General features: G+C 44.1%; 1 protein-coding gene across 1 annotated transcript in view; it reads right to left on the bottom strand.

Annotated features, from left to right (window-relative positions):
- The window catches only part of LOC126426668 (uncharacterized), a 399,176-nt gene that overhangs the window by 346,596 nt on the left and 28,451 nt on the right, over positions 1-24,129 (bottom strand). Inside the window, exons 3-5 of the mRNA XM_050088552.1 lie at positions 23,024-23,190; positions 14,016-14,143; positions 630-805 (exon numbers count right to left, since the gene is read on the bottom strand). Of these exons, the coding sequence (XP_049944509.1) occupies positions 630-805; positions 14,016-14,143; positions 23,024-23,190 (471 nt within the window). The remainder of the gene's footprint in view (positions 1-629; positions 806-14,015; positions 14,144-23,023; positions 23,191-24,129) is intronic.

The following is a 24,129-nucleotide window of genomic DNA, read 5'->3' as shown; positions in this document are numbered from 1 at the left end:
CCACAAGCAGCAGCCTGTCTTAGTATACAGTTACGAAGAACGATGGCTATCCGCTTCCTGCCCTCATCGCTGCTTGGATTTTTCCCCCATCTATTGAGATTAACATGACTTGAGGCCTCTTTCCCTCACCGACTGGATGCCAGTATCTGGACTAGAGTCGCAACTAGACGGTATTACCGTAATTTCTCCCGAAGTGTTTTTTTTTTTTGTCCCGAATAAGACGAGAACACGCTCACTTTTCGTGTCAGGTTCCACATCATTGTTTGCACAAATTATGAAAACTTCGGAAGTGTCTGTAACCATCAATGCTTTCTCTAGTAAATGCAGTAGCATCGTTTTTTGTGTCAGTTTTCTCCGCTGGTCTGTTACGTAATACGTGGCACATTTTAAGACACAATACGAATCAAAAAATCGAAGGCTAAGCGGAGTCAAAAAACTGCGTAAATCACGAGTTTCTGTAACCATGTCCTTCACTACTGTCTATTAATGCTAGTTCTTTACTGCATTTTGAATTAAATGATCCCTCTGTTTTCTATAACTTTAATGAATACTTTAATGGATAAAAGTGAGATAAACTCCAATAAACCATAGTGAGTACGACAGACATTTGAGTGTACACTGGCTTATACCTGATTGTCAAGTTCCCTGGCCCGTCCTTGTCTTCTTCCACCTCGTAGTGCTCCACCTGTTTGCTGGAGAATTGCAAGTCCTGTACCCATCCGGTTAATTGCGTGCGCAGCATGTCTTTCACACGTTCCATGTCCTTAATCCAACCGTGGAGTTGCTGATCACTTGCGTGGTTACCCTGAGACACACAGAAAATAGTTCAAATTACTTTCGTAACATCCACAAGCAGCAGCCTGTCTTAGTATACAGTTACGTGTAGCACTATTACATGACACTGAAATTACTGCCAGCGCATGACTGTAGTACATTCAGTTTTGTACAGGCATAAAAACATTAATGCACAGCAGATGCCTAGCGGGGTTTTGTTAAATAAATACATTTCTCAAACTGTGACATCCGATAAGAGAGGTGCAGATATTTCTTGGTATTTGACATTACAGACGTCTGAATGTATGAATGTATACTCCCTTGACGATGTATCCAACTGAAATGTTCTGGAGCTGCCAGCAGCGTCGAGTTCCTACGTGTAAAGCCACATGGCGTGGCTGGAACTCTGAGGAGATTCTATTCAAACTTTTGAACGATTTTCGAAAATAGAATGGCCACACTGTTGACAAATACGTCAAAATCCCACTCGTTAGCAACGCTGTGAGAAACCTGAACACATTTTATGACCTTCTACAAACGCAACGATAGACATCAGCCGCTCCATATCTGAAACATTGTCTGAGTTAATTGTGCACACACGAAATGTCAGTTTGACTCAAAATGTTGTAGCGTTTGTCTGTCGTCTGGCTGATCGCTTTTGCCGAAAATTTGCGTTTGTAGCTCGTCATCTAACACGATGTCGTCTGTATCTGAACACGTCTCGAATATTGCAGATTTGAAGGAATGTATTGACTGTCCGAGTGTTAAGATCATTTTTTCTGGACCATTTTCGGGTACGAAGTTCACATTTGTGTCACGTATTAACGTCTATGTTCCTTTGGCGTTGTACAAATTGTAGGCTTCTAAGTCACTGCAATAAAGATATGGCCATTTAAATTACATATTTTCATACTTGAAAAATCATTCACAAAAATCTATAAGGTGCCCCCAGTTGATTTAGAATCATGACATTTAGGAAGAAGCCAGATTTCACAGTGCAAATAAAGGAAAAAAATCTTAAAATCCATAATTGGTAACTATATAACTCTAGAAAATACTTTTCGTATTATTTTTTATCAGTTTGTCTATTTGTCTGTCCATCTGTTGGGAATCTTTTTCTCTGGATCAGTTCTGGGTATCATGTTCAAATTATATCACATACAAAGGTATAAGGATCCTTTGCGGCGTAAAAATTGTAAGCTTATAACTGACTCCAGTCAACAGATTCGGACGGCCGTTTATGTCTCGTGTTTTGATAATCGAAAACTCACTCATCGAAACTTGGAATCGTGAGATTTGGCAACAACTAAGTTTTCCGGTACAAGTAAAGCAAAAAATCTGAAACTTGTTAACTTGTAATTATATCACATAAAAATGTCGTTTTCGATTTGGACATACATTGTATTCATCACCTGTTGAAAGTATAACATACGAACATTACTGCATCCGAACATAAAATGTATGTTGTATTCATGATTTAGTACGTAAACAGAAATGTGTTATTAAATCTTCTCTCCCTACATATGTAAACTAAAGTCCTCTGCTTGCTTGTTCATGTTTGTTTGGGCTGGGCTGACGAAATAACGTAGAATTTCTGGACCGATCTTGGTATTGCTGGGAGCAGTATCTTGCCAGTAAAGTTACAGAGTGTCGATAACAGGCAAAAATCACTGGGAATCTCGATTCCCTGGATGGGGAGTTTGTACAGAACCCTTAGTGCGTGAGTCCCTCTCGCACTTGCCCATTCTGTTTTCCTTTCTTCTATCTACCCTAGCATCACCCAGTATATTGTTCTGGAAGGTGAGTGCTCACCACAGACATGGGTGCTGTCAGGAGTGTCTGAGGGAAGTGGGACAGAACTGCTCTTGTTCTCTGTACGTGGAGTCTCCAATCCTTTTGGGTCACACTGAAACAGGTGACAGTGATTGCACAATAAATTAAATTGAGATAGGGAACCAATACTCGAAAGTGCATATTTATTGTGTTAAGGACATACACAGCATACACCACCGAACAACAATGTAGCTCATAGTAATTCTTCAAAGCAACGACTGTCAGTCTGAATGCATGTATTGCAATGATGCCTGATGTTCTTCACACTCTGGGAAAGATCTCGGGTGTCCGTTGTGCACTGGAACAGTAGCAGCTGATAAACAGTGTAGACACCTGACCACCAAACGGACCTACTGTGCACAACTCGGCTCGTAGCACTCAAGCACCGCAGTGGCGCATTAACCTGTGCCGCAAGCACACCACTGCCCCTGCTGTCAGCTGTCCATTGCATCAGATAGCTTGTGTCGTGTTCATGGTGAGGTGTGTTGCTGTGTACAGTGCACAATGAGTAATCACAGATGAAATGTGCAAGCACTGCGACGAACGGACTTTGAGCCCTATGTCTGCTTGTGTCAATCCAGTATCGTTCACTGCGCTGTACTGTCCAACTTCATACAGTTTGTATTGTTTGTGGATGAGGCCTCATTCATCCGCGATGTTGTTTTCAAAAGCCAAACAGGCAGATCTAGAATGAGGACAACACCCACGCCACCCATATCGGAGGCCAACAGCAAAGATTCTCAGTCAAGGTATTTTAGGGCATTATCCAAGATCATTCCACTTTAATGTTAATGTTTGCAAGCACACTCAAGAATACTCACGCTCATTGTAGTACAGGATAGGGGGGTCTTCTCTGATGGCCATGGGATCGCTGGATCTTACAACCCTCGACTGCATTCTCTGAGGTTATGTCAAGATGTAGGTGTACGAAACACCTGTAGATACAGCTGAAGACCTGCTTGCCAGGGTCCAAGCTGCCCGCCTCCTGGTACAACATTGTTGCTCACGGGCGAGGCCTCCACGACGAGTGCGGCCGCTTCATGTTTACAGATGATTGAAGATGTAGCTGTTGTCACACGCGTCGACTCAGTCTGTGTTTCGACAAGTTTCTACACAGTTGTCACTTCTGCCCAGCTGCTCAGAACAACGAAGTGTGACATGTCTTGGAAGACAGTAGCGTGATTGACTCGATTCCACTATCGCAGTAGCCGCCACGATACAGGAATGACCTGTGAGGATATGTTGACGTCACTCCGAAACTGTGATCACAGAGAGAGCGTCATGCACGTCAAAGGTCGTGAGGTGGTGGCCAGAATGTGGGATATTTTCAAGAACACTGCCATCCTGAATTTGGAATCATTCAACTGTATGTCAGTCCGACACCTTAAGCAAGTGTACGATGCTGGAGATGAAAATGGATGTACTTGTGTTGCAGATATGTGCAAATATTACTTTCTTAATAAAAATTTTGTACTTGTTTAGATACTCCCGAGCTCATTTTTTGCAGTTCTTTTGTCAGCTGTGTTTATTTACCAGGTGACATCTACACTCTTTTTGGAGAACTGTCGAGATGATTTCCCAAGTTTCTGCAATGTGTCGCTCAAAAGTAGCCGATCAGCAGCTACTTGCAACCAGCATATTCCATTTCGTGCGTTTCTGTCACAGCACAATCCCACTCGTTTAATATGTGGAAGTTCTTCTTCTTACGAGAAATAAACCCGTTTGTGCTGCCTTGCGTCCCCGCTTGGTAAGTAGTGAGAGTAGTAGCAAGTTGAGAGAGGCATGTTCAAATGTGTACCAACACGCTGGGCACTGTCGCAATGCGCTATGTGTAAGTAATGTTAGTGGCGAGAGAAGAAGCGTGATGGATTGCGACTTGAATTGCTGATCAGCGCACGCTGCGTGGCCGAAGGGGTTTGTAAACAGCCCTGCGGAGGGCGACCCGAGTCTTGCTCTCTCTCCGACTGCCAGCCAGCCCTGATATCGGAGTCAAGCGCTCGTGCGATATGCGTGACGACGATGGTGACTGCAGTCATGGCCACGCACGTTGGACAACAATGATGACACCGCACTGCTGTCACTGTTTACCGACGACGCTGTGATGTCATTCATCGTGGTCACCTTGGCTGAGGATGAAAGCAAGTATACGTATTTTCTATAGTGTTTTTGTTTATACACTACTGGCCATTAAAATAGCTACACCACGAAGATGGCGCGCTACAGACGCGAAATTTAACCGACAGGAAGAGGATGCTGTGATATGCAAATGATTACCTTTTCAGAGCATTCACACAATGTTGGCGCCAGTGGCGACACCTACTACGTGCCGACACGAGGAAAGTTTCCAACCGACTTCTCATACACAAACAGTTGACCGGCGTTGCCTGGTGAAACGTTGTTGTGATGCCTCGTGTAAGGAGGAGAAATGCGTACCATCATATTTCCGACTTTGATAAAGGTCTGATTGTTGCCTATCGCGATTCTGCTTTATCGTATCACGACATAGGTCGAGATCCAATGACTGTTAGCAGAATATGGAATCGGTGGGTTCAGGAGGGTAATACGGAACGCCGTGCTGGATCCCAACGGCCTAATATGACTAGCAGTCGAGATGACAAGAATCTTACCTGCATGGCTCTAACGGATCGTGCAGCCACGTCTCGATCCCTGAGTCAACAGATGGTGACATTTTCAAGAGAACAATCATCTGCACGAACAGTTCTACGACGTTTGCAGCAGCATGGACTATCAGCTCGGAGACCGTGACTGCGGTTACCCTTAACGCTGCATCACAGACAGCAGCGCCTGCGATGGTGTACTCAATGACGAACCTGGGTGCACGAATGGCAAAACTTAATTTTTTTCGGATGAATCCAGGTTCTGTTTACAGCATCATGATGGTCGCATCCGTGTTTGGCGACGTCACGGTGAACGTACATTCGAAGCCTGTATTCGTCATCGCCACACTGGCGTATCACCCGGCGTGATGGTGTGGGGTGCCATTGGTTACACGTCTCGGTCACCTCTTGTTCGCATTGACGGCACTTTGAACAGTGGACGTTGCATTTCAGATGTCTTACGACCCGTGGCTCTAGCCTTCATTCGGTCCCTGCGAAATCCTACATTTCAGCAGGATAATGCACGAGCGCATGTTGCAGGTCCTGTACGGGCCTTTCTGGATACAGAAATGTTCGACTGCTGCCCTGGCCAGCACATTCTCCAGATCTCTCGCCAATTGAAAACGTCAGGTCAATGGTGGCCGAGCAACTGGCTCGTCACAATACGCCAGTCACTACTCTTAATGAGTGTGGTATCGTGTATGAAGCTGCATGGGCAGCTGTACCTGCTACCGCATCTAAGCTCGGTTTGACTCAATGCGAAGACGTATCAAGGCCGTTATTACGGCCAGAGGTGGTTGTTCTGGGTACTCATTTCTCAGGATCTATGCACCCAAATTGCGTGAAAATGTAATCACATATCAGTTCTAGAATAATATATTTGTCCAATGATTACGCGTTTATCATCTGCATTTCTTCTTGGCGTAGCAATTTTAATGGCCAGTAGTGTAAGCGATTCTTATTGGTTCTACTCCTTCTTTTCTAGGTACGACCTGGCGTTACTCGCTGTGGGATCTGAACCCAGCAGCTGATAATGATGATGACGATCTCTGGGGGACGACTTCGATTGTTCAGAGGCAGATATCGCTTATTCTACAGCATTAAATTTTTTGTTGTTATTTTTGAGATGCTCTTGTTTGTAGATGTGCTCAATGCGAATATCGGTGTTGTGACACAACTACCAGCTACTAGTTCTTTAGCACCTGTGTTTTCGTTTGGGTTTGCTCATATCCTCTCAGACACATTCACCTGCCGACGTCATACACCTCCTGTAGTACCCATGTGGGATATGCCCTTAATGACAAACATGCCCACTGATGATGAGTTGCTGGAAGTGTATTCCAGTAATGAACACAACAACAGTTTTACTTGTAAGTACTCAGAATTTATTATTATTATTATACGAATACGGATTTTTATTTCTCCTTCCTTAGATACTTATCAACTGCGTCTCTTTCTCCTTCTCGTGTGCAGAGTTATTAGGAGTTCGACGTGTCGTTGAGGGGAAGAGCATTGTCCAAGTTAGGGGGAGAGCTGTCGTGACGTCATGGGGTGAGTCGGTACCAGAGCGGTCATACTGAGTCACTTTTCTGAGGTGCAGGAAAGGGAGTCCTGTAAGACACTCAGCTGTATACCCTGCCTTGATTTATGTTCATAAGATTTTGATCAACTTATTGTGGGGTCCAGTTGCATCTCTCTTCAAAAGTATATACCGCTAACAAAAAGCATGTCCTAATGCCCAGAATCATGATGAGAGGAATTTAAATTGATTTCCATGGTTTCTGCTCGCTAGCGATAGAAATTACCCTAAAAATACAGGGCATACAGATACACAACAAACACCAGATGTCCACTGACGTTCTAATTTCTCGTTTATGGCCGAATGTAGGAGAGCCATAAGAATAAGACAAACATTAACACGCTGTGTCACATCGACAAAGAAGTCGACCGTAAATTAGGTGGTCCCCTCTTCTTGTCCATATTAACCGAGAAACAACCAAAAAGTGTAGACGTGCTGCTAATCTCTGAAGACGATAAGCAACACAACGTTTGGATAAAATGCATGTCCCACCTACGTTCCTCTGAAATGAAAACAGAAAAGGTGCAAGACATTTTTGCTGTGGATGTCTCGTTTACCAAGAGCATGTATCTTGAAAGACAGTTGATTGACTGCTAGAGCCAGGAAACAATAGGTGTGGAAATGCTTATCAAGGATAAACGGTTCTCGAAGTTTAAGAATGCCTCTCACCAACACTTCTGTCCCTTCGTCGTTTACGTCGATTTAGAGCGCCTCCTAGCTCCTGTGGTACAGTGTGAACGTGGTGCCTCTGCCTCCCATATTACTGCCACAAAATGATGCATACGATATGTGGCTAGCCATCAAGTTCTGTGCACTAAAATTAAAATCTTATGTCAAGGGAATAGGGCGAATGGCTGTTCACTGAGCTTGAAAGTCTTGTACGGGATGTTTATAACATGTATAGTGAAAACGTCCTCATGACCAACGTGAAGGAGAATGATGCACTGTGCAAGCAGGCAGCTGATCGTTATACCTGGGGACTGTGACTGGACAGAGGTGAGGAAGCTCCCTGTAGAGACTGTGGCCACGTAACGGGGAAGTCCCAGAGTGCAGCTGACAACCCATGTAACTTTAAGTACCAACTGCCACAGCACACAGCCATCTTTTCCACAATTTCAGTGAGCACGATGCCCACTTTGTAGTTTAGCACTTTGACGAGTCTGGGTAGGATGATAAGATCTGTGTCATTGCTGACACCGTTCACAAATATATGCCGCTTCAAAGAGGATCACACCACTTCCTGGATTCACAACGCTTCATGCTCACGTCTCTTTAGAAATTTGCTGAACCAACGCGTCCTGGAGATGTTCTTAGCAAAGGGAGCCACTTATCTCGATGATGTAGAGTTTCAACTTGTGACGGAGAAGCGGTCTTTCCATACGAATATCTGGACTCTCTAGTAAACTAAGAGGCATTTCCATAATGAATGGAAAGAACGGGCACTTGGTGAATGAACAGCAGGACTTCGGCATCTCTGATTTATCAGAACATGTAAAATGATGAACACGAATGTACATCTGACCGGCAACATCTTCGAGAAGTTCTGTAGCATATGGCTGAGATTTCGTGGGATGCCATGTTAAGAAAGACACAAGCCAGCAGCGAATTCTTGACCAACGTTGAGATGCATGTCTTCCTGGAACATGCGGTCCACGAGTGACTTTGCCAATGTGTGCGCAGGTATGCCAAGGCAAATAACTTGCAAATAATCGAGGGGGAGTACAGGTTGTCTGACGATTTCAGTTTCATCCTTTACCTGGATGTAAACTGTCTCTAAAGGCAAACCATGCAACAAAGTCTCCCTTTTCAAGGGCTCTCATGGATGTCCAAAGCGGAAATCACCAGACTGAGGAAAGAGATCAAATATGTGGCTGCTGATGATGCTGTTGAGGGATATGTCCTAGAGGTAGAGCTGGACTATCCCACAAGTCTGCATGACACGGTGATTTGCACAGCCTGGAAGACTTTCACGTTCAGGGACTTCAACAGGTGCCTCCTCTAGGGCATTGGCGCTGCGCCACAAATGCTTATCAGGAGACATTTCGATTGAGGTTATATACTGAGGTATATACTGCAATTCCAGCTGGAAGCAGGGGTGTCCTATCACGATCACAAGTGGTTCATCGGGGGGCATAGGTGTGGAAATCTGCTGCACCCAGACTATTTACTGATGTGTCTGGGTGGGTTTATTTGTTAGTAAAAAGATAAAAAGGTGTTCCACTTGACTGGGTGTGCGTGGAATAGTTTGATGAACTGTTTGTCACAGTTCTGACTGCATGTTTCAGATTATGAATGTTTCATTCCACACAGTCCATGTGTGTGTTTGTGTGTGTGTGCGTGTGTGTGAGAGAGAGAGAGAGAGAGAGAGAGAGAGAGAGACAGAGACAGAGTATATATTCCGTGTGGAACATGTACAATATGTTTATGGTGCGTGCGTGCGTGCGTGTGTGTGTGTGTGTGTGTGTGTGTGTGTGTGTGTGTGTGTATTGTTTTTGAGCTGCTATTGCTGTTGCTGTTCTAAGTACAGGGTGTTTCAAAAATGACCAGTATATTTGAAACGGCAATAAAAACTAAACGAGCAGCGATAGAAATACACCATTTGTTGCAATATGCTTGGGACAACAGTACATTTTCAGGCAGACAAACTTTCGAAATTACAGTAGTTACAATTTTCAACAACAGATGGCGCTGCGGTCTGGGAAACTCTATAGTACGATATTTTCTACATATCCACCATGCGTAGCAATAATATGGCGTAGTCTCTGAATGAAATTACCCGAAACTTTTGACAACGTGTCTGGTGGAATGGCTTCACATGCAGATGAGATGTACTGCTTCAGCTGTTCAATTGTTTCTGGATTCTGGCGGTACACCTGGTCTTTCAAGTGTCCCCACAGAAAGAAGTCACAGGGGTTCATGTCTGGCGAATAGGGAGGCCAATCCACGCCGCCTCCTGTATGTTTCGGATAGCCCAAAGCAATCACACGATCATCGAAATATTCATCCAGGAAATTAAAGACGTCGGCCGTGCGATGTGGCCGGGCACCATCTTGCATAAACCACGAGGTGTTCGCAGTGTCGTCTAAGGCAGTTTGTACCGCCACAATTTCACGAAGAATGTCCAGACAGCGTGATGCAGTACTCGTTTCAGATCTGAAAAATGGGCCAATGATTCCTTTGGAAGAAATGGCGGCCCAGACCAGTACTTTTTGAGGATGCAGGGACGATGGGACTGCAACATGGGGCTTTTCGGTTCCCCATATGCGCCAGTTCTGTTTATTGACGAAGCCGTCCAGGTAAAAATAAGCTTCGTCAGTAAACCAAATGCTGCCCACATGCATATCGCCGTCATCAATCCTGTGCACTATATCGTTAGCGAATGTCTCTCGTGCAGCAATGGTAGCGGCGCTGAGGGGTTGCCGCGTTTGAATTTTGTAGGGATAGAGGTGTAAACTCTGGCGCACGAGACGATACGTGGACGTTGGCGTCATTTGGACCGCAGCTGCAACACGGCGAACGGAAACCCGAGGCCGCTGTCGGATCACCTGCTGCACTAGCTGCGGGTTGCCCTCTGTGGTTGCCGTACGCGGTCGCCCTACCTTTCCAGCACGTTCATCCGTCACGTTCCCAGTCCGTTGAAATTTTTCAAACAGATCCTTTATTGTATCGCTTTTCGGTCCTTTGGTTACATTAAACCTCCGTTGAAAACTTCGTCTTGTTGCAACAACACTGTGTTCTAGGCGGTGGAATTCCAACACCAGAAAAATCCTCTGTTCTAAGGAATAAACCGTGTTGTCTACAGCACACTTGCACGTTGTGAACAGCACACGCTTACAGCAGAAAGACGACGTACAGAATGGCGCACCCACAGACTGCGTTGTCTTCTATATCTTTCACATCACTTGCAGCGCCATCTGTTGTTGAAAATTGTAACTACTGTAATTTCGAAAGTTTGTCCGCCTGAAAATGTACTGTTGTCCCAAGCATATTGCAACAAACGGTGTATTTCTATCGCTGCTCGTTTAGTTTTTATTACCGTTTCAAATATACCGGTCATTTTTGAAACACCCTGTATGTACACACTGAAAACTTCTCTCTCTCTCTCTCTCTCTCTCTTTCTCTCTCTCTCTCTCTCTCTCGCTCTCTCTCTATGAGTTACTAATAAGTGTTTAATAGACATTGGAAATTAAAAAATTACCTTATTCACAAAAGAATGTGTATATTGTAATGAATCAATTACGAAATAACAAAACTGTTACGTATATAACAAATACGAGAAAAAATGGAAATTAAAAAGCTTTCAGTTGTTTTCACAATACAGTTGTTCTTCTTTTTCATATTTTTTGAATGAAATACCTCCTTTATCAGTTTTATATTGATGGCAGGAGCCAGAGAAAAATAAATCCTTTTCGAATACAATATTTTTTAAATTTACATACATACATACATGGCCGACCGGTTCTAGACGGGATCGCGATTTATCGCCTCCAATTCGTATTTGCGTAAGTAGAGCTTTGCAGATGTGCGCCAGGAATACTGCACGCGTTTACGTGTGTGTGTGTGTGTGTGTGTGTGTGTGTGTGTGAGACGTGCGTCACGTCCTCGCTGTGACAGCGTGCGGGTATCGATCAGTGGGCAGCTAACATCCCGTTTGCGGTCTGAGCCGCTTCGCGCTTCCGCCAGCCCGGCTGTGGGCGTCACAGCAACACAGGGCGAGGGAGGCCAGCGGGGGACACGGGCCGAGTCCACACAGTAGGGGGTGCAGCGTACGGTCAAACCCAGAATCACTGTAGTGGTGACACGTGGCTGCAGTCGACTCTTACCGGTACGTCGATAAGCAGTATAGAAAACGAAAAATAAAATGCAGAATTTCCCTCGTTGTGCAGGAGCATTGAATTGGAAGGTGGTGCACACTTTTGTGTCGTCACCTTCCAAAACGTTGAATCCGTCGTCCTTGCTATGGCGCCACTGCGCTTTCTGCCATCTAGACCTAATGTATGCCGGCCGGTGTGGCCGAGCGGTTCGAAACGCTTCAGTCTGGAACCGCGCGACTGCTACGGTCGCAGGTTCGAATCCTGCCTCTGGCATGGATGTGTGTCATGTCCTTAGGTTAGTTAGGTTTAAGTAGTTCTAAGTTCTAGGGGACTGATGACCTCAGAAGTTAAGTCCCATAGTGCTCAGAGACATTTGAACTATTCTGACCATACATACATACATATTTGTGCACAGTATTATGTGAGAGCCCAGTTACCAGGGGCACAGGGTCAAAATCGTGAGCTGCGTCCTTACCTGGGCCACAGCACGCCCTGCCGTACTACTCTGCAGGGCTGTAGTGAAGAACCACGAGAGGAATTATCTCGAATACGAATACCTCGAGACTGCTGCAGCTGTCGGAAGACTCAAGTTTCATTCAGAAAGCAAAGTGTGTCTTTAAATCGAAACTATCTGTACAACATTGGTTTCACGGAATAACTTTTCGCAATTACACTTTTCCTAAGCAGGTGCAGTGTATGATCAACGAAGCGTATCTGCACCGCAAATGTAATAAAGAAGAAGTCCTTTAAACATTCTCGCAAGCTGTGAGGTACTAACCCTACAAAATATTGGATACGTATCAGGTAAATTGCCTTTCCTGCAGTGAAATGCATAGATGATGGTAACGAAAACAAGATGCAATGACAGGACATGACACGATGTCGGCAGAAACCATCCTTAAATGCGGAACCCGCAACTATCAATCTTTGAAATTACCATCCAGCAAACATCCGTAATATTTGTAGGAAAAGGATTTAATCTACTCAGAACCTTTTCAGTTCACTAAAACAGGTATCGCCTAATTCTCTTCTCAAACGATCGAAATTGAGGCTCACACGATACTTTAGGGACTGGCACGTTGCTACATACGCCACCAAAAGTTACACAAAGACACAGATCATACTGCGTCCTTTTGCTTTCCATGTATACTACTTTCAGAATCCAAACAGTCATAATGTGCAGTGGCCATTCTATGTGTTAAGGTTGGGTTGTTTGGGGAAGGAAACCAGACAGCGAGGTCATCGGCCTCATCGGATTAGGGAAAGATGGGGAAGGAAGTCGGCCGTGCCCTAAATCAGAAAGGCCGGACACGGGATTGAACCGTCGTCCTCGCGAAATGCGAGTCCAGTGTATGTGTTCACATAGCTTTTATCCTCGGTAGTGGGAAAATCACTGGTGGTAGTGTTCATAAATCACAGACAGAGAATTCAGACTCGATAATGGTTCGAGTTAGGCCAGGAGACACGTGCAGAAAGGCTAACGACTAAGATGAATGCTCTCAGAAAGCAGCATCCGGTTTCACGTTAGTCTGGCACAGATTTTCATGGGCCTTGACGCATTCACCAGATATTCCGCTTGTGACTGTAGTAGCACAGTGCCTTTAGCAAAGCCACTCGCAGACGTAACACGCGCTAACTGGTGGACCCCAGCTGCAGGTTTTCGTTATTGACGCGCGTCCTCTGTGGCTGCGGCGGCTGGGGCATTGCCGTGTCACACGGACAGTGCTGGCCGGCAGTGGTGAGCACAGGGGGCCACCAATGGCGTCGAGCCACAAGTGTCAGCTGCGCTATCGTCTGGCCATGGAGTCGTGGGAAATGGTCACGTCAATGTTAAGGTGGGAAGTCGTTGAACAGTTGCGTCGAAATGTATGAATTATGTGGTATGTATACAGCTTCATTACGAGATTTGAAGTTGACGAACCTCCATGTTGAGCATAAGTAATTTTATAGGCCTTCCATATGGAGTAGAGATTCTTAGGAAGAGAAGATGCCGATGGAGACTTGAAATGCCACACTGAGACTCTAGATCACTCTCCGCTAAATATGAAGCTAACATGCTTCAGCTTGTAAAGCAGGATTGGGTGCAAAGTTATCTGAATCTGTAAGAGAAGTAGCTAGCGCATACGAGAAAAGAAAGATACAGACGATTTTCTTCGATCTCTAACCATTCCGAGCTTAGCCTCCCTGTATCATGGCCCCAAAAGGCTCACAGAAGTAGAGGTTGGTTCAGAATTTTTCCAGATGGTTAGTATTAGAACTGGAGAGCCAAAGATAGCTAGAGTGTGAAGAAGGTAAACTCGGAAACACTCTCCAAGAACTGACCAGGTGGTGTGTGTCATTTTCTCACCGCCTGTACGTATAATACAGTTTATAAGAGGAGGGAAAAACTCCACTTACCATACGTTCGAATGCGAGGGGAACCAACAGCTGTGGCAAGTGCGCCGCACCGTGTGAGAGCAGCTGCGCCAAGTCCCGCCAGTAGCTGGAGAGGCGTTCCCGGAAAACAGCCGCCTGTGCCTGCAGATCTGCACAAGACGGGAGACGTCGGACTGGTGAACAAGCCAGTGGATCAGACTTCTGTAGCAAGCACAGCTTTCACTTTCTGCCCCCACAAAGCGTATGCAGGTAGCATTTACCTTTTGAAACTAGATCAATATACAATGTCAGTAATCGTATGAGTTACAGCACGGACACCTTGACCGGACGTTACAAAGCTCATATTCCAGCGACAAATTTAAAGAGCACATCAAGCAAAGAGAGAGGAGTACCATCACCTAACGTAGATCCGGTAATAAAAATTAACCTATTGGTAGAAGTATCAAAATACCTGAAGAAGTGGAAATGTAGAACTATTTCAAAAATCACCCACACAGCTTGCCCAACAATAAGACAGATTTAAGAAATAAGAGACCTCGAGATAAATTCCAGTCAGTTTTACGTGCTAATAATAGAAAGTAACATAAATGAGAATGTATAGTTTGGCTATTTGACTTTGACTTACTGACAAGCATTGGACGTAACGATTTGCACAGAATCGTGTCTATGCTGGTTTTATAATATGAGTAGTCTTTACTGTGTTTCCCGTGAGTTGTATGATATGTATGGAAATGAGGAAGAATTATGTCCACTCATAAACGTTTTTATATTTAGGATGTATTTATTTTAACATAAGTAATATATTTTATTAATTCAGTAAAAAATTGAATAAGGTGTTTTGCAAGTGTAGCTGAAAAAGCCATTCTCGGCCTAAACTTTCTAAGGAGCATGGGAATGTATGACTACATTTGTACTGGTACAGTACCTTACATATTAACAGTACATTTTACAATTACATGATGATACACATAATGTTCTGTAATGTGTGACATGTATCCCATCACATGTTTTATCTCTTTTTTTGTGCTCCTTTTTCTTTTTATTTGTCCACCGGATCAATTCATCTACGAAAGTTGTTGTGAATGCGATTTATACCTTTGTGATGTTAATGTGGTACAAAAAATACACATGTAAAATTATATATATATATATATATATATATATATATATATATATATATATATATATATATATGATTATTACTGCCATGTTTTTATGAGCAGCCAAGCTAATGTAAGCCTTTGACGATGGATACCATATGTACTATTACGCACTATCACAATAAAGAAATGTCTTATCTTTTTTCTTTATGCCAAATGCTTGTATCGTAAACAGAATGCCAAATTTTGTTAACAAATGTAAACACGATATTAAGATACTCTGGTATAAAACGTTTACTGTGGCATGTACAATCACTGCTAAGGGCAAAGAAGAAACGACTTGTGAATATGTTCCCCACCAACCGCCTCAGTTGTCGTATAAACATCATGAACAGTGGTTAGAGGGGATTCATGTTAGTGATGTTAACATCAGTAACAATAAATTTACCTGATGCCATTGCTATGATCCTTACGCTCATCTAAAGTTGATGTACACTCGGAATTAGGAGACTCAACATACAGAGACAACAGTGAGATATACACACGTCAGAAGATTTGTAAATTTTGACACCTCCAGTGGCCCGATGCAAGTGATGTGCTGTTTTTAGCATTTTTTGTAATATAACTGCCTCATGTATGGGATGATAGTGGCGTTCTATACATGCCATCTGCACTTCACCTTTCGGTTATTGCTGTATACTTGTATAAAGGGCACAGGATCGAAAATGTAGTCGTGAAAACAAATAATGTTACAGTTAATGGCAGACACAACGTCTTTAAGAAAAATACTGCATTATTTTTATGCCCGTGCCAGATTTTTGGCATTTCGTTCTTATGCGAGCCTATTTTCAGAACAGAAAAGACATTGCTAAAGATGGAGAATGATGTGTGTACACGATGTTTGTTCTGTTCCTAATGCTATTGGAATTACTCAGCGCAAATCGCAAAAGAGAAAGTCCAAAGAACGTGCATCTTAATGACTTTGTAAGAAAAAAACGAATCATCGGCATGAGGGACTTAAGAGAGCATCGTACCGACACATTACACTGGCATCTGGCTGTAGGGCAACGACTGCAGAATGTATAGCCACGGGTTGGGGTGGAGACAACAGAGTGTAACCTGGGTTGAGATCTGTGGCTACCACTGACACCACACCACAAGCAGCATAGTGCAGGGCGTTCTGTGGTGTTCAGCGGCGGGAGTCGCTTTTGCCTGTGGCGGTCAGGTCGACGCTGCTCTGTCCTCAGGTGGCCTCGTGACACGTCACGGGAAGCAGCGGCCGTCGAGGTGCCTGCCTACCTCTCCAGCCCACAGAAACAAACAGCGGTCAGGAAGACTCGCGATCAAATCATGTGGAAGGCACATGGAACAGTTCTTAGGAATTTCGAAAATTGTTCAGAAATTTGAAAGCCAAATTATTATTCGAACTGGTTCTCCAGATAAACAATCAGTATCTCTTGAAAATATCATTCACATAGTTCTGTATGTTCAAGGACACATAAGTGCGAGGACATCCACACAATTACCTAAAGAGCTCTCACACTCAAGTTGCTCACAAGAATATGTATATAAGAGGAAAAAGAAGATTGAGAAAGTGCTAGATGACGATCAATTTGGTTTTAGGAAAGATAAAGGCATCAGCGAAGGACTTCTCAGTTGGCGATTGATGATTAAAGCGAGGCTTAAGGAAAATCTAGGCATGTCCGTAGGATTTGTAGTTAGATAAAAATCGTACGATAATTTAAAATGTTGCAGGATTTCCGAAACTCTAAGGAAAATGGGTGTAACCTCTAGGGAAAGAAGGGTTACGTGCAATTTGTACATCAAACAAGAGCATAAAGTAGGAAGACCGATAACAAACAGATTAGGTTAAGAAAGGTAAAAGACATCTAATCGCCCCTACGATTCAATCTGTACATCGAAGAAGCAATGACGGAATTAAAAATGGGGTTCAGAAATGGAATTAAAATTCATGTTGAAAGGTTATCAGTGACAGGAATAGCTGATGTCATTGCTGTTCTCAATGGAAGTCAGAGGTAACAGTAGGAGATGTTGAGTAGAATGAACAATCTAATGGGTAGACTCTATGAATTAAGACTAAACCAAAGAAAGATTAAATTAATGATGTCTAGCAGAAATCAGATCAGTGACAACTTGTCAGAATTGTAGACGAGGATCAAGACGAACTGAAAGAATTCTGCTACCTTGAGGACAAAGTAGTCAGCTGAAGTGGCCGTGCGGTTCTAGGCGGTGCAGTCTGGAACCGCGAGACTGCTACGGTCGCAGGTTCGAATCCTGCCTCGGGCATGGATGTGTGTGATGTCCTTAGGTTAGTTAGGTTTAACTAGTTTTAAGTTCTAGGGGACTAACGACCTCAGAAGTTGAGTCCCATAGTGCTCAGAGCCATTTTAACCAAGGACAAACTAACTCATAATGGAAAAATGAAAGAGAACATAAAAGAGTAGAGAAGAACATTCAAAGAGGATGTTCACGGCCAAACGAAGTCAACTAACATCAACTGTCAGTTTTGTAGCAACGAAATCAAACAATCATTGATAAAATTATTTAATAGGATAGATAAAAGAATCGACTCACGAAGCAGCGGCAGAACACACATAGAAACTGTTGTGATTGGCAAGCTTTCGGAGCCAGTGGCTCCTTCTGCAGGTAAAAGGGTTGAAACGGAAGGAAGAAGGGTTAAGGAAAAGGACTGGCCAGGTCTACGAAAAGGGGGAAAAGGGGTAGATTTTGGGAAAGTCACCCAGAACCGCGGGTAAGAGGAGACTTACCGTACAAGATGAGAAGGAATGTTGGGGACCGCATCCAGGGAGCTTAAAGGTGGAAGGTAGGTTAATATACAAGACAGAGGTTACTGCTAAAACATTGATCTCGAGTTAACAAGAGTGTGTCCTCCTATAATAGCCCTGTAACTGGCAAAACATATTCTATCAAAGGGAGAGCCAGCTGCGAAAAGATACAAGTCATATACCAGCTACTGCGTAAACACTGTTTAGCCTTCTACATAGGCATGACTACCATCACATTATCAATTAGGATGAATGGCCATAGGCTGAGGGTATATACTGGTAACTCACAATATCCTGTTGCAGAGCATGGTCTACGACGTGACATTCGTGACACCAGCGCCTGTTTCACCACCTGGATTCCTCCCCCAGGCACCAGTATCTCAGGACTCCGTAGGTGAGAACTAACTCTACAACGTGTCCTTGGTTCTCGCCATCCAGCTTTTTATCACTGTAACTACTCTTTGATTCACTCCGTTTCAGTTTCCTGCATCTTTCAATGTCATTCCCATCTATTTTTCACCGCCCCATCCCACCTCTGTTATGTACAAAGTGCTTACCTTCTCACTCTTAATAACTTGCGATCAATGTTTTAGCAGTAATCTCTGTCGTGCATATCACCTTGTCTTAAGCCCTTAGGTTTTCAAATCTCGTCCGATGCAGTCCTCAACAATTAGTCTTCCCTTCTCATCTCGTACAGTAAGTTTCCCCTGACCCACAGTTCTGGGTGACTTTCCCAAAATCTACCCCTTAAGTTTTGAGCACAGTATTCTGTGAAAGTGAAACATGGACAGTGGGAAAACCGGGACGGAAGAGAATCGAAGCGTTTGAGATGTGGTACTAGAGAAGAATGTCGAAAATTAGATGGACTCATAAAAGAAAAAATGATGAGGTTCTCAGCAGAATCGGTGAAGAATGGAACATACCAAACGCTTTGGTAGGAAGATGGGACAGTATTTTGTTCTTGGTCATGCAACCTTATTGTTTCCTCTTGGTTCTTGTACGTATCACCCGTCTTTCTTTGCAACTTACTCTTATTTTTCTCAATATTCCGAACATTTTGCAGAATTTTACATTTCCGGATGCTTTTCCTTTCAGGGCCTATGAATGTGTCCATTTTATTTTCCAAGTTTTGCTTCCCGCATCAGTTACAATGTCAGACGTGCCGCCCTCTTGTGCTATTAGCCTTCTGACAGTCAAAATGATCGTCATCTATCATATCCTCTATTATCTTTTCCATTCCTCTGTATATATTATTCCTGTCCACAAATTCCATACATGAGGTGTTACGCTCATTGTGCGGTAGGCCTCGCAAGTATCTGCTTATATCTTCAGGGTTGTATCTAATGCTATAGCGCCATTCTCGTATATTCTAGACGCCAACTTCAATAATTCTTGGTTGACACTTTCGCCAATGATTTGCTGATCAATTGCTGTGTTTTTTTCTGTTTCCCAAGGTTTCTTTTCCGTTAGGTCCTTATATCTATCTTTGTTTGTCCAATTCCTACGATGCCCTTTTCATAGGTGTCCATTTCTGTTCAAATGAACTGCCTATGTGGTATTCATCAACGTAATATCTACAGCCCAAGAGAAATTCAAATGAAGTTCGTGATTGCTTTGCACTTTAGTGTCCCACTCCTTTCCGCATTTTGTTCTTCAAGACCATTCTCTTAAACTTCAATCCACTCTTCATCGCAATTCAACTGACATCTGAGCTTATGTCTGGCACTAGGTGTGCCACACAATCGAAGAGCAGGATTTACAAAACGATAGATTTCGACTTCTAGACATAGATAATCGGACAATTCTTCCCCTAAATACAGATGTACGAGTATTAAGAAGAGTCTCGCCAGGACGTAACCTCAGATGGAACTTTCCTGTTCCTCCATCCTTTTCGAAGCCTACCTCCCGTGGGGAAGCGAGAGTTTTCTACAGCTACCGACGGTTGCGAGTTAAAACAAAGAGCGACAGAGGAAGAGAGAAAGGGACTCCCCTCTCTTCCACTCCGCTCCAAGGCCAAACCTCGTGTGCAATCATGACTGTTTGTACTGAAGCCATAGTGTTATGTAATTGCAGTACGTAAAGTTTTGATATTTTTATCATTATGTAATTTGTTAAAAGAAAGGCGAACAAACATGTAAAAGTAATGCATCCACAGTTTGAAACAGTTACACTGTTTTACATCTATGTCAACTTAAAGATGCAGAGCTACAATTTTTGTAGTATGTGTATTCTGATATAAAGCATAACATGCTACAGTTGCAAAATTCTACATCAGCAGTTGATTTTATCACTTGGATGTGTATCAACAGTTGTGCATGTCCCATCAAGAGAAACGTGTGTTCTTATGTGTCTCCATTGTTGTTGTTGTTGTTGTTATTAGCAGACGTAGTATAATTATCACCACCGTAAGCTGCTCGTGTACTTCGCATGTCGTAATGTTGACCCATTGAGATGTCAGGTTATATATAAGAGAGTGCACGAATGCCTTAATTTTATCAGGTGGAATAAACGCATTAAGAAGTAAATAAATGTACACAATGTGCCAAATTCCGCTACTTCTTATAACGCACATTACACTATTTCTAAGGACACGGGCTCTGTCGTTTCTTGCGACTCTTAGTGTCTGTTCTGCTGGGGTTGGCATCGTGTAGTGGATCCCCGTACGCTCTGCAGCGTATGGCATTAAAGGTCTAAAAATTTCGTAAAAGTTACTGTACCTTCCTGCATTGTCACTTGTATCGCAACGACAATGAACGGGAGTCTTAAAACGTCACGTGTCAGAGATCTGTGCTGAAGTTTAGTGAGCGAGCAGTCTAGATCGCATCACATCGCATAGTGATTTTTTAATCCGGACCTGTGCGCTACCTTCATGCTGAGTGCCCTGGGGACGCTCCCAAGACAGCAGCCGTGTTCACAGGCCACGTGGACGCGCTCCTGGCTGGACGGCCGAACACTCAGCCGCCCTGCCGCATCCCGACATGCCCGCTAAGCCATCCGGTCTCAGCCTCACAGCAAATGTCTGCGACCAGCGTGTGGACAGCGGCGGTCTCAACGTCCCTGCGGTCTGGCGGCTCTACGGGACCTGTTGAGTGACGTCAGCTGAACACGACACAGCTGGAGAGACTCGTGGACTCTCTTTGTCGACCAATTCAGGCCCTTGTCGAGGCTAGAGGCGGTGTGCTCTACTCCTGTGTCAGCGTGATCTCTCCTTGTCTGACATCGAATGAAATCTGTCCTCAGCCTTCATGTTTATTACTTGTAACCTTCCACATAAACATAACTAACTCGACCTTCTTTTGTAAGGAGAAAAACGTACACTTGCGAGATCTCGACCTTACATACCAAACACCCGCCCTCTCTTAAAATATATGGCCATACTTATGATAATAATTTTAGACGTTTTCAATGCAGAGTTTTTAAAGTTCTGTAGGTGCAGGTTGCCTGCCACTGGCTCCGCCTCACTGCAGCTGCCTGATCTACATCTACATCTACATCCATACTCCGCAATCCACCTGACGGTGTGTGGCGGAGGGTACCCTGAGTACCTCTATCGGTTCTCCCTTCTATTCCAGTCTCGTATTGTTCGTGGAAAGAAGGATTGTCGGTATGCGTCTGTGTGGGCTCTAATCTCTCTGATTTTATCCTCACGATCTCTTCGCGAGATATACGTAGGAGGGAGCAATATACTGCTCGACTCTTCAGTGAAGGTATGTTCTCGAAACTTCGACAAAAGCCCGTACCGAGCTACTGAGCGTCTCTCCTGCAGAGTCTTCCACTGGAGTTTATCTATCATCTCCGTAACGCTTTCGCGATTACCAAATGATCCTGTAACGAAGCGCGCTGCCCTCCGTTGGATCTTCTCTGTCTCTTCTATCAACCCTATCTGAGCAGAGTAGGCCTACTGTGCAGCGGGGTGACGTCCAGAGCCCTCAGACCCGCTTCATGTCGCAAGTGTGGGAAGACGTGCGTGGAGCCGGTCACGTCTGCCCCATGTGTTTCGAAACTTTGTTCTTCAACTAGAACACATGTTATTTAACATGAAAAACGGGTAAGCAATATGAGCAGATAGTATTTCAATGCCATGCGCATATATGGTCAACACTGTTTAGCAATATTTTAGGACATATTCTGCAGCAGTTTTTTATAAAACACACGCGCGCGCACGCACACACTCACACTCACACACACACACACACACACACACACACACACACACAGATCTCTGTTACAAAGGCAAGGTGAAATCTGACAATATTACTTCTTCAAAGCAAGCTTCCTAAACAGTCAGTTGGTGATTTTACGTCTCCGTCGCGTTGTGCCAATGAAGTTGTTTGACGACAATGATCGTGGTGAAAGGGTGTCGTCATCATTGTCACCGCCATCCTCTCATAAAGAATAGTCTAACGTCAATCAACTATTCTTCTCTCCATTTAACGGGTCTTCTGTATGACTGCCGCAACTAAATCGCAAGGTACAAATAGTAGCACAAAGAATCGCTCATAGAGCTTCTTTTGCCTCGTGTAAGAGTTAGTCGAATAGCCACATATAACGACGCTTACCGGTCACAACTGTCGCGAGCTTTGACGTTTAAACGTGGCAATTTGACCGTCACTGTATACTGCTCCTGGAGTTGCCACACTGTCGCTTGTCGGTTCACCGGCACTATAAACGCGAACCTCTTACTCACCGTACCGTACAGTAGTTCGAGCTCCGACAATGGGCGAACGCAGTGGAGCGTGCCAGAAACAAGTGGTACACGAGCGTTGAAAAGCTATGTGTTGAGAAGGTCTTAACTGCGTACAATCGTCCAAATCTCCGCGCGACATAGACAGCTGGGGCTCACACCTTGCAAGTGAGCGTTTTGTATGTGAGACCAGGTTGGTCATCTTCTCTTGTTAGATGCAATCGGTTGTGGTTAGACAACTGTTTCTTTTCTTCAGTGTGATTATTATTTAGTTCTTATGTTTTTATTTCTGTGCACTTTAATTAGGACAGAATTTTCAAATGTGGTGCAGCTCCATCACCATGCGTTGATTAACTTCGACGAGAGTTTTTATAGAAAACCTAAATGAGCACATTACGCTTTATTTAACAATAACGAACTTCCAAATAATATACTCACCAGGTTTATCCGACCACACTAACTGAACACGACGCCGCCCCTCACAATTCATCCTGCTGACCGTGGCTCTTGTGATGAGTCGAACAGCATGCGCTGACTGGGACAGGGTATGATGCCTGAGATCAGCCGCTTGCAGCGTTGTCACGTTCCATTCCATGTTGTTCAACCTTTCAAAATAAAATGGAGTCAGCTTATGTGACAGATGATATTCAGAAACTTGACTGTATTTTGTAGACTAGAATAGTGAAAACTAAACTGAACTTTCCCCTCTCCAGCTTTTACGTTTCCCATTGATAGAGGTCGCCAGCCCCTTAGAGACGAATCGAGGTGTCAGACAGGAATTCTGGCGTAAATTACGGCTGGTATGCGAGTCTGCTAACATATTCTGGCGAACTGATCATTTCTGATGAAATACAAGAATTCGCATACAAACATGCAGCCAGAACTATGATTGGACAAGCACGGCAGACCGCCTTCAAAGGCACGGAGTGGGCGCTCCCCCACAACATGGCTCACCGTCTGCTCCTGGGCGCCATAGTCACGAGCAGCACCTCCACTGTAATACCACGTTTTCAAGACGTTGCCAAGTCTCTCCTGTGCCATTTGGGTGAGGTTGAATCTTGGTCTTTCGTGACAAGAAAGACCATACTACGCTACCTTACTCAGTTGGACTGAATTCTTATAGCACTCTGTCTTAGGAATTAGCACCTTGGCATCCTTGATTGTGAGGTTAGCAGGGACAAAATTGGACAGAACATGCAACCCCTAAGTGGGAGCTGTTGTAGCAATGTCATTAATAGTCAACATGGCTCCTTACGTCTTAACTGTGTGAGTGCCATTCTCCCACGCTTTAGCACAATATGCGACAGCTCAATAACCAACAGAAATTGCAGCGTTGTTTTGTTTGTCTACATTTGCTCCCCAGCTTTTTTGCAGGAATTAGAATAGAACCAAACGACTTTCACAGGTCCGCGCAGTGCTGCATAAATAACAGTGACAGGAAGAGGGAGACACCAAGGTAATTAAGGGAGTAGCTGCAGGAAATTTTGGTCCCATCCAGGGGCACATATGACTGCCTGTGTGCCTCTGTATCATGGAGGTAGAAC

The sequence above is a fragment of the Schistocerca serialis genome, chromosome 11, assembly GCF_023864345.2.
Source record: "Schistocerca serialis cubense isolate TAMUIC-IGC-003099 chromosome 11, iqSchSeri2.2, whole genome shotgun sequence".
Lineage (NCBI taxonomy): Eukaryota > Metazoa > Arthropoda > Insecta > Orthoptera > Acrididae > Schistocerca > Schistocerca serialis.
The sequence above is the reverse complement of the archived record's forward strand: the minus strand, read 5'-3'. Positions and strand labels throughout refer to the sequence as shown.